The 14,560-nt window shown below is 53.9% G+C and overlaps 7 protein-coding genes across 7 annotated transcripts; 2 read left to right on the top strand and 5 right to left on the bottom strand.

Annotated features, from left to right (window-relative positions):
• Positions 1-599: 599 nt before the first annotated feature.
• Positions 600-1,658, bottom strand: PtA15_5A281 (uncharacterized protein; the record flags this gene model as incomplete). Its single annotated transcript, XM_053169025.1, has 2 exons — positions 600-1,381; positions 1,463-1,658. 2 exons carry the CDS (start codon positions 1,656-1,658, stop codon positions 600-602), a joined length of 978 nt encoding a protein of 325 aa, XP_053020263.1.
• A 747-nt stretch (positions 1,659-2,405) lies between these two features.
• Positions 2,406-3,537, bottom strand: PtA15_5A280 (uncharacterized protein; the record flags this gene model as incomplete). Its single annotated transcript, XM_053169024.1, has 6 exons — positions 2,406-2,550; positions 2,633-2,760; positions 2,857-3,068; positions 3,132-3,187; positions 3,256-3,322; positions 3,495-3,537. 6 exons carry the CDS (start codon positions 3,535-3,537, stop codon positions 2,406-2,408), a joined length of 651 nt encoding a protein of 216 aa, XP_053020262.1.
• Positions 3,538-6,350: 2,813 nt separating this feature from the next.
• Positions 6,351-7,104, bottom strand: PtA15_5A279 (uncharacterized protein; the record flags this gene model as incomplete). Its single annotated transcript, XM_053169022.1, has 3 exons — positions 6,351-6,461; positions 6,543-6,891; positions 6,983-7,104. The coding sequence occupies 3 exons, from the start codon at positions 7,102-7,104 to the stop codon at positions 6,351-6,353; spliced, it is 582 nt and encodes a 193-aa protein (XP_053020261.1).
• Positions 7,105-7,704: 600 nt separating this feature from the next.
• Positions 7,705-8,358, bottom strand: PtA15_5A278 (uncharacterized protein; the record flags this gene model as incomplete). Its single annotated transcript, XM_053169021.1, has 2 exons — positions 7,705-8,033; positions 8,085-8,358. 2 exons carry the CDS (start codon positions 8,356-8,358, stop codon positions 7,705-7,707), a joined length of 603 nt encoding a protein of 200 aa, XP_053020260.1.
• Positions 8,359-8,446: 88 nt separating this feature from the next.
• On the top strand, positions 8,447-8,932 carry PtA15_5A277 (uncharacterized protein; the record flags this gene model as incomplete). Its single annotated transcript, XM_053169020.1, has 2 exons — positions 8,447-8,707; positions 8,804-8,932. The coding sequence occupies 2 exons, from the start codon at positions 8,447-8,449 to the stop codon at positions 8,930-8,932; spliced, it is 390 nt and encodes a 129-aa protein (XP_053020259.1).
• Positions 8,933-9,018: 86 nt separating this feature from the next.
• Positions 9,019-10,669, bottom strand: PtA15_5A276 (uncharacterized protein; the record flags this gene model as incomplete). Its single annotated transcript, XM_053169019.1, has 5 exons — positions 9,019-9,154; positions 9,733-9,978; positions 10,046-10,222; positions 10,298-10,535; positions 10,597-10,669. 5 exons carry the CDS (start codon positions 10,667-10,669, stop codon positions 9,019-9,021), a joined length of 870 nt encoding a protein of 289 aa, XP_053020258.1.
• Positions 10,670-10,812: 143 nt separating this feature from the next.
• On the top strand, positions 10,813-14,180 carry PtA15_5A275 (uncharacterized protein; the record flags this gene model as incomplete). The annotated part of the gene is made up of 10 exons (XM_053169018.1): positions 10,813-10,854; positions 10,954-11,161; positions 11,219-11,242; positions 11,313-11,437; positions 11,496-11,578; positions 11,879-12,583; positions 12,650-13,341; positions 13,418-13,612; positions 13,693-13,970; positions 14,031-14,180. 10 exons carry the CDS (start codon positions 10,813-10,815, stop codon positions 14,178-14,180), a joined length of 2,502 nt encoding a protein of 833 aa, XP_053020257.1.
• Between the last annotated feature and the right edge of the window lie 380 nt (positions 14,181-14,560).

The raw sequence follows: 14,560 nt of genomic DNA, 5'->3' as shown, positions 1-14,560 counted from the left end.
TATTGGAATGAACTGGTTCTTTAGCTGATACTTCTGGCAGAGAGTTTTTATGAGCTCTATTTATTTCTGGTACTCCAGCAATACCCTTGGGACCTAGATCACATACCAGGATTTCCCTTTCAGTCTCCTTCAAAGAAGAAAGTAGCTGTGAAGATTTTGTTGGCCTGCCTGAATGCTTTACTGAATTTTCCTCAAGAAATTTCCTTGACTCAAGGTTGGTTTTTTTTTGTGAAAAACACCTAGACTTGTCTATGTAAGAAGTATGTGGTACCTGTTTGGAATTAGAATGGAAACTGCTTGGTTCTATTTCATAAATCAAATTAGAGCCAATTTCATTCAAGACCAAAAAGAAAATTATGTGATGGGGTTTACTTGCCTATTTCTTGACCTGGAATGTGCTTGCATTTTCTTCCAGAATGAATAATGGTTTCCAACTCTTGTACATAATGCTCCACTGGCTTAAAAGAGTGGTGGTGATGATTTTGACCAGAGGAATCTGATATTAAGTTGGAATTAGGACAGAAACTGGTTGGGCCTACATGACCATTGAGACATGAAATAAATTAAATTTTATTCCAAGGAAGTAGGAAAGCTGCAGGCTATCTTGACTTACTATCATCCTGGAGAAGATATTGGCTGAGTTCATTTTGTGATTCAAAAAAAGGTTGCTTCTCTTGGACATTGGAATGATGAGATTGCAAATTTTTGGGATGATAATCAAGACCAGAGGGTTCAGCTTGCCAACAGTTGGGAAAAAATGGCATAGAGTGCAACAGTTGGTCTGATGCTGATACTGAAGTTGGGAGCTCTCCTTGGAAGTATTCCAAATATCCAGGAGGTGAAACATCAGAGGGGGGAGGAGGAAAATGAGGCAGGCCTCCATGAAGGTTTTGAAAATATTCAGGAAGGGCAAACTGGGGGGGCAGAAGTGGTAAAGCCGACAGGTATCCTTGAATGTTTTCATCATTTCCAGGAAGGCCAACATCAGAGGATGGAAGTGACCCAGGAAGGGAATCAGGTGATGGCAATGGCCCATGGAGGGTAACATCGGCTGATGGAAGTGGCTGTTCCCCAGCAGGCAGCTCTTCATGAAAGTTATTCCAGTTGTATCCAGGAAGGAGGTTATCGGATTCAGGAAGTGGTAACCCTGCGGTTTCTGATGTCTCAGCCATATGATAGGGAGGTGGTAAGAGTGAAGTGTGAGACGCCGATGTACCTGCTGGTACAGGCACGTTTCCCAAGTCATGAACCTTCTGGAAGCTGCCCATGCCATAATTCATTTGTGCCAAGTGGGATGATACCGAGCTCCCTAAATCAAATTTCTGACTAATCTTGGGCCTCTTTTCTGGACGGTGATATGATACGGCGTCTTCGGGCGCGACTAATGAAAGGATCAAAGTAAGCATCAGTCGAGTATTGGGGCTAGAATCGGCACTGCGAGAAGTACTCGTTGTCTGCTTACAGCTTGCCGCTGCCATTTGAACGTTGCTGCTGTCCAAGACATCTGGAAATTGAGAAATAAATTTTGGTCTTCCTGCTTCACCAACTAACGGCTGAAGCTGCTGGGTAGCTCCTTCCCATAGACTCGGCCGGGCTAATAATTGGGAATGCAATGCGACTCCGACGAGGAAATACAACATCACTACTGGGATACGCATTTTGAGGTATTATGGATTGAACTTGAAAGATGTTCTTGATGGCGCTCTCCTCATGTAAATAAATCTTGGACCCAACATGCTCAGGCCTTGGTGGCCTCCTCCCTCGGTCAAGCAGCCGAACTGGTGATCACATTCTGAGGCATGTCTGGCTCTGACAAATTTACTTGAGACCAGGAGACGCAAGTACAGGGATTAATCATCTTAATCATCACATGGTACTTGTGGCCGCCTAGGCACCAAGGCAACGACACTGCTGATTTGTCGGAGCGGGAGCTCACCATCAGATCACAATCTACGTAGGCACAATCATATACCAGAACGCCATGGGAGGAAGCAAGCAATGGCATGCGTTGTATTTCCGTGGTGTCTCATATGGGCAAAGTAAAAATTGGCTACAGGATTTTTGCTAAGTCGATATCGGTATCGGAAAGTAGGCGATGCATCCTGCCTGAATGACAGAACGTTTGTTGTGTGCTCAGCGCCACTTGATGAAAGCATTGCTGGTCAGTGTGAAGAGGCTGAGGTTGGTGGTAGGAGGCCCATCTCAATCAAAGCGTGAATAGGGAGAAAGATAAAAGCTTTGTAACATTTCAATCATTTTTGGTTTCTGGCGTTTTGGAGAGGCTTCATCGGTAGAGAGATGAGCGTAACAATCATAATAGGCGGGTGGGGAGGGTGGGGATAGGGGGGTGAGATAAAGCTGTATGGGGATAGATGACTAAAATCAGATAATAGGGGGTTGTTCCATTAAAGATCGGCATCATCTTCGTCAGGAAGAGGGGCCGCAGCGGCGGCTTCGAGCTCCCTGTTGTAAGTCTCCATCAAGTTAGCATCAACTGCAACTTCGGGTGGTGCCAAGGCAGGGGCGGCAACGAATTCGAGGTTGGTTGTTCTGTGAAGCGGAATGCGAGTAGTCTCGGTTAGGTCACCAGCAATCGGACGTGCTTGATTTAAAGAGGCAAACGAATAATTACCCAGATAGTTTTCGAGCTAGCCAAAGGAAAGGCTTCTCAAAGTTGTAGTTTGATTTGGCAGAGATTTCGAAGTATTGTAGGTTCTTCTTGCGGTGGAAAGTGACGGAACCGGTCTTGACTTTACGTTCCTGCAAGCAAAATCAAGAGGTGCCAATTGCGCTCGGTTGACTGTGGTGACAAAAGCATGCGGATTTGGGCAAGATGAGGTCGGGAGTATAGTTCACCTTGACGTCAACCTTGTTTCCGCACAAAACGATTGGAATATTTTCGCAAACGCGCTCCAAATCCCTGAACCAATTGGGAACGTTCTTGTACGTGATTTTGGAGGTCACGTCGAACATGATGATTCCACATTGGCCTTGGATGTAGTAACCGTCTCGCAGACCACCGAACTTCTCTTGCCCTGCGGTATCCCAAACGTTAAAGCAGATCATACCTATATGGGGGTGATCGAGTTAGTCTCGGGTTACTAACAGGAAGCATACATCGCTTCACCTACCATGGTTGGTATGGAATGCCAAGGGGTGCACTTCGACACCTAGTGTGGCGATGTACCTGAGGCGAGGGTTGGGGTATCAGCAAAAATAATCGGTTCGACACGCGTCATGGGGAGGAATACTTACTTTTTCTCAAATTCACCGGTCAAATGTCTCTTGACAAATGTAGTTTTACCGGTACCTCCATCACCGACTGGTTAGTGTCGGTTGGTCAACGGTGGGAGTCAAGAAGGACAGAAAAGACCATCAAGCAGGGTTTGCGCGACGACGAAGCAAATGATCGAGGTCAGTCAATAGGGCTGCTAAGATGAGAGCAGACGATCTCGAAGCGGAGGAGAGCTAAGATCGGTGGCAAGAGAGCTAACCGAGAACAAGTTTGAAGGTAGGAATCGTGGTTGATTCGGCCATTGTAGATAGTCAAGCGGTTGGATGTAGGACAAAAGTGGTCGTGAACGAGAAACCTAGAACCGGAGGATGGTTGTTCGCAACGGTTTAGATTGGGATGGTTTCCGGAGATCGGAAGGGGAGACAGTTAGCCCGAGACTGACCTGAAGCCTGGAGTGGTGGTTGGGAGTGGGTGGAGTGGGCAGCTGCGATCTCCGGTCAGGGCTAAAATACTCGGGGCCTGGCTGAGCGAGGGCAGTGGGGCATCCGCGGGTGTCACGGGTGCTCATCAGCGCCAGAATAGGGCAGGACTGCGGGCCAGGGCGGACATCTTCCACCTTTCACTAGCTGCGCGCAGCACCATCCCTTGTTCGGCCGTGGCATGTCCAGCTGAGCCGAGGTCATGCATCTCCCTCGACCACCGAAATTTGGGTTTCCAACTGATCATTGACCCAATCTCGCCAAGTTGGCTCTAGAATATCTAACCAGACGGACGCCCGGAATGGTCATCTCTCTCCGCTGAGGCTTTGTCCACAATGTTCAATCCTGGTAGGAAGTGCGGAGATCGACCCATTTGTTAATGTTTCCTATGGAGCCTCAGAACCACAACTTTCGCCGGATTTCTTGAATGCCTTGGGCGACGGAAAAAAATCAAACAGACGGCGGACAGGCGAAAGATGCCCCCCAAAGAATTGCAAACGGTCAAAATCGAGTCAAGCTGACGAGCAACAGTTCATATTGGGTTGGATTTTACCTCCACTGTAGTCTGTCAATCAATCGCTGGAATGCTATACGACCTGGCTATTGGCTATTCTTGAAACCAGATCTGCTCAACGTCTCATAGTCAAGTGATCATTCCGCAAGTCTTCCGAGGTGGTTTGGTCTGCTAGGGATTTGATCGGTCTGTTTGAGTGGTGGAATATATACTGTGTTTTCTTGCCCGCCTTCATCGAAGTCTTCGTTAGTATAGAGGTCAGTATACCCGCTTGTCACGCGGGTGACCCGGGTTCAATTCCCGGACGGAGAGAACTTTTTGGCTCTTCCTGCTAGGGCAGCCTCTGCGGCATATTTGAAACCAATGGATCACTTCACGTTGATATAGACCAAAAAATTCCAGATTTTTGCAGATGGATCTTGCTTTGGGACTCTAGATCACCTCTGGGAGGCCTCAGATCTTGAAAAAGAAGTCACCCAGTCAGTAATTAAGTCCCTTCCTGCTTGTCAATTTTGGGCAACACAAAGTCATACATTGCAGTTGTAGCCTGGAAATTTAGCCAATAAATATGAATGCTCTAATCCACCCAAGTCCCTTGTATTGGTTGACAGCCTGTGGGAGGGAATTACATCCTAAACAGTTTTCAGGCCAAAGCCTTCATGCAAAAATTAGAATGGTGATGTCCAACCCAGTTGATTAAGTGGCCTTCACACACAAGTCAATCCAGCCAATTATCTTGCCCTAGTTTGCTGGGTTGAGTGAATGTCAGTTGAAGTGAGCTGCAGACAACAAAGTTTGGGTACTCTGCAACCCAGTTGAAACATCCCATCCAATTACAAATTCAATGGTGGTGATATGCACCTGCATCTCCCTTTCATGCTCCTCTCTTTACGTTTTGTACATGCCAATCAATAATTTTTGAAGGAACCTATTTTCTTTGATTGCAATTTGCACATGGACAGTTGGATGGCAATATTTGAGCGTGGGTGGGCCAGGGAAGCCTGAGGAACCTGCAAGTGTGAAATTTCTTCAAAAAATCAAGATGAAAGGGTGCAACCTCAAGATTATCATTTGTATCAGAATTCCTGCAAGGCACAGCGCTTTCTGGCCACAAAAACCCTGGATGTTTGGGGGATGAACATGGAGATGGATGAACCCAACTTTGAACACCTGAAGTGTCTTGAAGGGGTCGCAGTTGCAATCCAGTAACTGTCATCCAGACAGTTTCTTCTATAATCCAACATTGAAAGTCTGCTCTGCTTTGTTGTCTATTAGGATTGCCAATGTAGGGGGTCTATTCTTATCAATCTCACTATCATCAGAAAGCTGCCCAACTCACACCAGTTGACATGTGATGCAACAAACTCCATCATTACTGATGTTGCAAGTCCACCCAATTAAACCATAGTGTTTTTTTTCCGCAAGTTTAACTGTGCAGCTTCGTTGAAACAATATTTCAGGGACATGACCCAATTCAACCATAGTGTTTTTTTCAGCAAGTTTAACTGTGCAGTGTGCAGCTTGCTGAAACAATTTTACAGGGACATGAACTTCCTTTGAGTTCCCACACATCAACTGGTGGTGGTTGAGTTACTTTTCCTTGTAGTGTTTGATTGAAGGGATAATCACCCCCAACAAGGGGTTGTGACTGTTGGCAGACAATTCAAACATCTACTACACAGTTTTGCACTTAAGCACAATTGGAGAAACTTGATTGTTTTGAACCCAGCGGCCAAAGTTGGCGATGAACCGGAACTTCTGTACTATTGCTGACAGCTACTGTCGTTGCTTGGGCCGTTGAATTAAATAAGATTGATCTCAGATCTGAGATATTAATTGCAGAACACATGGGAAAAATCCTTCCAAAGTCCTCCTCCTGCTCATTGTCCCTGGATATTGAACGAGGAAAAGGTGCACAAAGGTTGACGTGGGTACCTAGGGAGGCGAGGACACATTTGATGTTTGTGCGATTAATACAAGCTCACAAGAGAAAGCTTGGAGTATTAGAAGTTAAAACGGAAGGTCGAATAGGGGTGATACGTGGAGAGAGGAGAAGGGAATGAAGAGGAGGAAGCAATCAGTGGGTTTTGGGCAATGGATGGGATCTTTCGACAGTGCGAGATTAGCAATGAGCTCCCTGGACGGTGCTCCATCTTCCGAAGGCCACTTCGCCAACGAAATGGCCAAGAACGATGGCGACGAAGAAGTAGACGTTGTAAGTCATGACGGCCAACTGCAGAATGAAGAAGGGAGAGAGGGGTCAGAGTTTGTATAGTGAGAGACGGCTAGGAGGTCCGAAGCCGGTCGGGCTCACCATCAGAAAGTACTCGAGACCGACGTGGAGAGCAGCAAGGATACCGCGGGGGACATCACGTTGGGCGCTCCAGGGGACAGCGGGTCGAGTGGGTCGGAAGGAGCTGGCTTGAGCTGTCGGGTTGTTGCTGGGCTTGTCGATCGTGTTGTGAGTGGTGAGCCCGCTGTCGTGCCATTTGGACATCGACCACGCCAGATGAGCTTGGTGGCGAAGGGCGCCCAGCAGCTTGACGGCCACCGTCAGCACGAACAGCCCGAAACAGGCTCCAAAGGTTGCCCCGCCGGTGGACGGCGTCCAGCCGTCAAACCACAGGGGCATAGTGGGTGTGCCGGCCACGAAAAACGTATTCCTGTAATCGTCCATTTACCCGTTAGTGAATGAGGACACTATCGAGGCTTCGCGCATGTGCGAGCGAGAGGAGAGGGGCAAAAGCCGCTTACATCATCATTCCCATGCCACTATGTTCCGGTTTAGGACGGGACATCGGCTCCATGGACATTCCGGACATGCCACTGTGGTCCATTGGGGGTGGGGCCATGCCAGGCATACTACTGTGATCCATGAGTGCGGAGCGTTAGGAAACGGGGGTGTGATTGGGGCTGTTTGGCGGCGGCGAAGTTCGAGATGGGTGGGAGGTGCGAATCGGCTGGGGGGTCGGAAGAGTTGCGAAGCTGACGCAGGGGCGGGCCGAGATTCGAAAGCCGAGATTGCTGTGTGTGACAACCGGGGTAAGGCTCACACGGGGTCGAGAGAAGTGTGAAGGGCGTCTGACAGCCAAGCGTGAGAGCCGAAAGAGTTGACAGGCGCTGCGTGCACAGCAACTTCCCATTGAGTGGGTTGTGGCTGTATTCGGTCGCCGTGCATCAGCCACCTCATTATCTTCATTGAACTGCTGGCTGGCCCTGTCCGCGAGCAACCGAAGCACCCTGTAACGCCCCTAATGGCGGACATCCGATGGATGTAAACAGTTGCCCATCATCCGTGCGGTGTGCAACCATGTGATGGAATATGGTGTATGGTTCGGAGATTGAGCTGGCTGACTACATGTTGCTGTTCATAGGTTTCTCCGATGACCGGGGAGAGAGAAGCCAGCTCGACTTACATATTCATGAACGTGGCGGTGCTTAGCGGGGAAACAGGTGGGAGGGCTTTCGAGCCCAGTTCAGTCGAGTTGGCGAAAGTGGAATGAGCTTTGGTCGTCAGGGGCCCAGGCGATGTCTCTCATGTGATGTCCGTGGGTTGACGACAAGGTAGATACTGCCAGCGGGGGTACGGGGTTCGGGGGAGGACGGGGAGTGGGTGAGATCGGGGTGACCGGGGGCAGGCAGCTTGATGATTGAGACTCCGGATAGACGGTGTACAAGACTGAAGGGTCAAGGGGATGTGTGGAATGGCTAGGGAAAGACATGTTCATGTCGTGCAGGGCTGCGTACTCGAAAGGAACGTGCGATGGGTCGGAAAGGACGAGATGGAGTGGGATTGAAGATGTAGCTGGGTCAGGATGATGTGTTCACAGGAAGAAGAGAAGCGACGGAAACCTACGATTGGTGAGCCCGAGGAGAGTATGTGGTTGGGTGCGGCCGATGAAGCGAGCGACGAGATGCGAAGAGGCAGGCTGAGGTGGTCCCTTGTAAGCGATGTTGATGTTATTGAGCAGGCGGTGGATGGTAAGGGGATGGTGGATGTTCCTGAGGGGATGGATGGAGTGAGGACATTTCAAGGAATATTTGTGATTTTGGGAAAAGCGACGGAAGCAGGCCGAGGTGCCAAGTGGGTGGAGTGAGATGATATGAGTGAGAGATGGAGGCTGAGCCATTTTCGCCATAGCCCACCCGCCGCAAAAATAGCTCAACCCACGAACCAGGAAAAAAAAAAGGCAACCAGTCGGCCTGTGCCATGGAATGATGACGTACAGCGCATTAGTCGCTCCTGTATCCTGGCAATCGCAATGGCTGGTTTCAGCTGGTTTCGGACGACTTTTGCGCAGCTCTTGGAGTAAAATCTCGCCGGCTTCGAGCTCCAAAACGAGTTACGTAAATCTGGACGGCAAAACTGTCCTCATGATACGCTTCCTCACCGCTGCCAGCGTCGGATACTCGCTCCATAACGGCCACCAACGCAACAAGTCAGCAGCAAACATGGGTTACTGCCCTCAGAAGGCGGATGTCCGACGGCAGCCGTCTCGTTTGTCTCCGTGCTCACATGAAACTCAAGCCTGACTCCCTGAGGCCAAGTACTGAGGCTGCCGGATTGCTCGATAGGAAAAATGGGAGGGACATGCTCCCGCCAGGGTTACCAACCCACCACGCCACTCCCACCCCGATCGTTTGCCCAACCTCTCCCACAGTTCCAGCGGCACCAACACCAGCGCAGAAGCTGGACATGAATAGATGTGCAGGGAGGGCGAACCACGTCGAAGCGGCACACATGCTGACGCGGCTTACAAGCCGAAAGAAAGTGCAGACCCCCGTCGAGGTCAGGCCAGAGAGGGGACTGGGCTGTGGGACGACTCGGCCGGCTTCCGCGAGGCTCTCCGCCAGACGCCGGCATAGGCCGGCATGGTGTCGACTTTCGCGAGTATACCGTCGAGGGAAGCTACCTCGGTGTATGCCCTATGACGTCACGCGTGTCACTGGTGCTGGGGGACCGGCGGCCCCGGGGGTCCCCCAGCACTGTGTTTCCGGCTTTCCCCCGTGGCCCCGGAGGCCCGTTGATGCTTCACGTCGCCCGCCGTTTTGCTCGAAAATGGAAGGCAAGAAGTGCTGAAGAAATGGAATGAATCTGAGGTCGAGAACCAGGGCTACCCAAGCTCATCGTGAGAAGACAGTCAAAAGACTTGGGAAGGGTTCTGGAGCTAGCAAGCGATTGGCAGGGGCATCGATTGGCTCTTTGTTTGGGGACGTGTCTCTCTCGTACGATCGAGCTTGCTTAGGACCCTAGCATTGGGGGTCGTTTATCTCGCCGAGGCTACATGCAACCGTCTAGACTAGCTCTAGCATTCCGTACTCGGTGCTCCTTGCATGTTTTTTCTTCTTCTATTCTTTGTATTTTCCCCTGCACATAGCATGCTTCACAGGCTGTTATTATTACATGAAGTCTGTTGTTGTATGATTACTATTTTTGTTGTTGTTGTTGGGGAGGCTGGTCGGGGACAAGGAAATCGTCGAGTCGCAGTGATTGGGGCTGGGACTTGGGGTCCAACTGACGGTCCGAGGTGGGGTCTTTGATGAGTTGGGAGAGCAGGGTTTGGTGTGGCTGGTTGAGATCCAAGCTGATGTCTTCCAGGGTTTCTCCATCCTCGTCCTCAGGAACGAACAGCGGTTTCCCAGGGCGAGTCGGCTGGGCTCGAGGGTGCTTTGGTTTTGGTCTCGCGTCAGCGGCAGACGGTGGTGGGTTCTCGGTTTGGGACGGACCGGCTAACGGAAAAGGCTCGATTCTGTGGTTGGGGAGGGATATGTCAGGTTGTCTGTGGGGATGGGGCTGAAGAGTGGGGCTGGACTCGCATGACCATGAGGGATTTGCCGAAGATTGAAAAGGGCTCATAGTGCACTTTGAGGGCGCAGGATGGTTTGGTGTCTTCCTCTTCCAGCTGCTCGGGGTCGTCTTTTTGGGGTTCGGTTTCGATCGGATGGATGGTTTCTCTGGATTTGAGTAGGATCGAGTGCTGGTAGGAGAGGTTTCTGGATTGGGTTGCGAGGGGGGGGGTGGGGGCCATCAATGGGTGGTTCTGATGGATGTGTGGGGTGTGTGCTGACCTGAAGTAGTACCCAAACTGGAAGCCCGAGCCGCGGTAGATGTCCAGCTTGCTCTTCCTGGCGGTCGAGTGGGTTTCGTCGTGCAGCTTGGTGAGCACCCTCGGCTTGAGGATCTCGATGAGCTTGGCGAGGATGGCTCTGGCGTTGGCTTCGAACCAGCCCAGGTGGGGGGGGTCGACCAGGATCTTGGTCATCAGCACGCATCGGCGCGATATCCTGAGATAGACCAGATTTTTGGCTGCCCGGTCGCCAGCGTGTCAGCGTCAGGATCAGGAGGGGATGTCTCCGATGGGACGCACCTTGGAATCTGCCGGGTGGCTGGCCAGCCATCGCCGCCGGGTTGAAGGGAGGGTGTGGAGTGGAGTGGGACATAGGCGGATTGGATTGGCGGGTGATAGGGGACGCGTCTCCTGATCCGAGGGCGATCCGGGGACACCCCAGCTGGCAGGAACAGCCCCAGCCACCATCCACTCCACACCATCCACTTGACCATCCACTTTACCACACAAACCACCATGCTCGACAACAACATCCTCCTCTCACGCCCACGCCCACCAGCAAGGAAATCACTCTCACACAGAAACAACAACAACAGCAACAGCAACAGCCAACCACCAAACGACCTCGCCGACTCACCCCTCAGCACGGTCGCCAAGATCCTCCAGGAGAGATCCCCCGCAGGAATCGACTTCAAGGCCAGCGAGAGCTTCATCGACGCATGGTCACAACAGCCACCAGCCGAGAAGGAGGACGAAGAACAGCAACCAAACTCAATCACCCACGAGTGGGTCGGCGCCAAGACCAGAGAAGAACTGGAAAGCCTGCTCCTGGCGGCCGACCGAGTCATCCGAGAACGCGAACGCGGTAAGCAGAAGCCACCCACTATCCCCAAACCACCACACTGACCAGACACATCCACAGATCTAGGCATCGCAGCCGCAATAGGTCAGCCCCTCCTCACTTTTTTTTTTTTTTCATCTCAGCGCTTAGCCGCTCAACATACATACCCTCCCAGGCCAGTCCCTCCTCCAAAGCAACATCGCCCTCCGAGGCCGCCAGCAGAGACTGCTCGCAGAGGTCTCTGGCGAATCACCACCCTCCAACCATCGCCAATTCGAAGACATCACCAACCGATCCGAGGTAAGAAAACATCCACCCCCCCTCCAAGAATTAACTTCCACTAACACACTCCACACAGTATATCGAAGGCCGCCCACCCCCCTCACCCAGTGACTACGACCCACAGGACTTGCCTTTCGAACTATCCCTCAACCTCACCCAGTCACCCACCAAATCCACCCATCCAGCCCCCCCTATCAATCCCGAACAGCGAGCCACCCCAGCCGGCCCCGCCGCCCGCTTCCCGCACTGTCTACGCCCCGAGGTCTCCCCCCGCTCCAGCATCTCCTCCATCTCTTCCAGTCGCAAGAGCACCCGGAACTCCCACCTCCGCCACCAACAGCCTGCCTCAGCCTCACCAGCCACCTTACACCGTCTGGCCCAGCAGAACGAGTATCTGGCCGAACAGCTCGCCGAGCTCCAGGCAGAGACCGCCGAATCCGAACTCGAAGGCCGCAAGAGACTCCGCAAGCTCGTCAAGGAACTCGACACCCTCCGGGCCGATCTCCAACAGACCGAGGAACGCAACGCGCTGCTCGAGGAGGAGCGGCTGGCCCATCTCGAACAGGAGAACAACAATGTGGGCGAGATGGTCGAGGAGATCGTCGGCGACATGAAACGGCTCATCATGGACGACCACGACTCGGCCCTCAAGATGCGCACCCCCACCAAATCCACCGCAAACTTCTCCCAGAACCTGCCCAGCATCCCGATCGTCCTCGACGAGACTACCACCCCCTCCCCCCTCAGCTGTCCTCGATCCCAATCCTCGAGCCTCCTGTCACTCTCACCAAGGCGCTCGACGATCTCCAACCTCTCCCGCTCTTCGATCGACTTCCAGAGCAGCCCTCAGGAACGCGCTCTCGTCTCGCAGCTCCTGAACAAGATTGCCGAGCTCAAGGAGAGCCAGAGCGAGTTCGACCACGAGCGAGAGGAGATGAAGGCCAAGCTGAGGAAGGCGAGGGAGGAGGTCGAGGAACTCCAGCTGCTCGTCGAGGATGCCGAGTCGGAGCTACAGCAGGTCAAGCAGCTCGCCTGGGACGACCGACGCGGGATGATCGAGTGGGACGGCGAACCCCTCCCCGCAGATGAACCACCACCAGGAGCAAAGTCCGCGAGAAAAGCCTCTGGGAATAGAAAGATGATCCAGCAGAGTCGCAAGGCCAAGTAAGTCTCTTTTGAGAAGAATCTCTTGTTTTTCTAAAAAATCAACTGATCCGTCCATCCATTCAGGAAACGACAGTGGCCCGCCCCAGAGCATCAACCTGGTAGCCTCGGGAGCGACATCACGATCCCCGAGTCCAACCCGTCCTTATCCTATGACCGGGAACCCAGCTCGCCGTCGATGCGAGGCCAGGCTCTCTCGAGGGCTCGATTGAACCCGGGCTCCCTCGAAGCTTCCCCAGAGAGCCAGTCGAAATACTCGCAACTGGCCAGACTACAAGTCGCGTCCATGTCCTCCTTCCAGACCCTCAGCGAGGGCGATGAGAGCATCAGGTCCACCAGCGAGACGCCCCTGCGCACCTTACTCTCCGAGATCGGCGGTCTCTACCCCGAGGAAGCGAGCCCGGAGGCCACCAGCTCTCCTATCGTCAATGGGACCTCCTCCTCCCCAAATCAGCAGGATGATAAGAAGTACGGCGCGCTCGCCCAGCTCGGCCCGCCGCCCTCGAGACGGATCGTCCAGCAGCAGACGACCTACACCGAGCTCCAACGGGCAGTGGCCGAGACTCCGCTGACGTGGGCGGACGAGACGCCGTCAAGCCAGCGACTGACGACCGAACGCAAGCGGGACTCGACGGAGTGGCTGTACAGCAGCGCGGCCTCGTACCAGCTCGAGAGCTGGTCGGCGAGCAGCTCAGCGACGCTCGGGCTCATGTCGGCCTCCCGACCCAAGCCGCCTCTCGACGCGCTTCTCCGCCAGCGCCAGCAGCTGCTCATCCAGGGAAGACGCGGCCATGGCGGCGGCGGCGGCGGGGCCTTCCGCTTCCGCGAGACCAGCCAGTCGTCGACGCTCTCCAGCTCGACGACCGTCGGCCGCATGTCGCCCTCGGAGCGGACGACGACGAGCAAGTCTGAGCGCTCGTCCTCGCACCGGGCGCTCCGTCGGACCAGCCGCCGCCGCCAGGAGGCGCTCCGTCGGCTCGGCATCCCGTCCTCGACGGACACCTGCTCGTACACCAGCGAGTGCGACTCGTCCCGCGGAGGAGGCGGAGGAGGAGACGACGACGAGGATGGGTCGGAGGAGGAGGAGGAGGAGGACCGGGCGGGGCAAGAGGCGTCGACGGCCGACTGGAACTACATCGACGCGACCGACCACGACCATCTCGCGCAGGGCGCGACGGGCACAGACTACTACCCGATCTCCGTCCGCGCCCGCAACGCGCCGGCGATGGTCGTCGGCAGGCTGCAGGCCAAGAGCGCCGGCTGGGGCACGTTCGTCTACCAGTGGATGAAGCTCGTCAGCGTCGTCGGGCTGGCCGTCGGCTGGGCGGTCTGGCAGGGCCCGCGCTCGGCTCTGGACGACGACTTCCCGTTCGGCTCCGCCCATAACGCCCGCGCCCAGGACGACCACCACCTCCAGGAGGAGGACGAGGAGGAGGAGGGCGGGCAGAGGGCCGGGAAGCGGCTCGCTATCGAACACCCCGCCGCCTCCCGCCCGCCTAGCCTCGACATCCTGCGTAACCCCGCCACCCCGCGGCTTTCCCGCTCGGCATCGCCAGACACCGGTCCCGTCCACGGCCCCGGATCCAGCCCCGATTGATCTCCGCTCTCCGTCGCTGAACCCGCTTTTCTTTTGCTCCCCCCGACGCTTCGATCCCCTTCTTGCGCTCCTGCGGTCTTTCCCCTTTTGTGTGCTCACGCACTCTCCATCCTGCGTGCCCCGCGGCCTCTTCCACACCCGGCTCCGCGATCCTTCCACTCCTTCGCTCGTCCGCCGCCGCGCCGCCGCTTCTCCACTCCTACATCTCTCTCTTCAGCGCGTCTTTCACATGTGTGTGTGTACATCCTGCCTCCTCTCTCTCTCTCTTTATGTGCTATGTATCCGCGACTGTTCTCGTATGTGTAGATGAGTGTGTGTACTCCAAATACGTCTCCGTTTTTTATCCATCTCGTTCTCTCTCTCTCTCTCGAACACTTCTT

Source organism: Puccinia triticina, chromosome 5A, assembly GCF_026914185.1.
Source record: "Puccinia triticina chromosome 5A, complete sequence".
Lineage (NCBI taxonomy): Eukaryota > Fungi > Basidiomycota > Pucciniomycetes > Pucciniales > Pucciniaceae > Puccinia > Puccinia triticina.
This window is presented reverse-complemented; position numbering and strand designations above follow the sequence as displayed.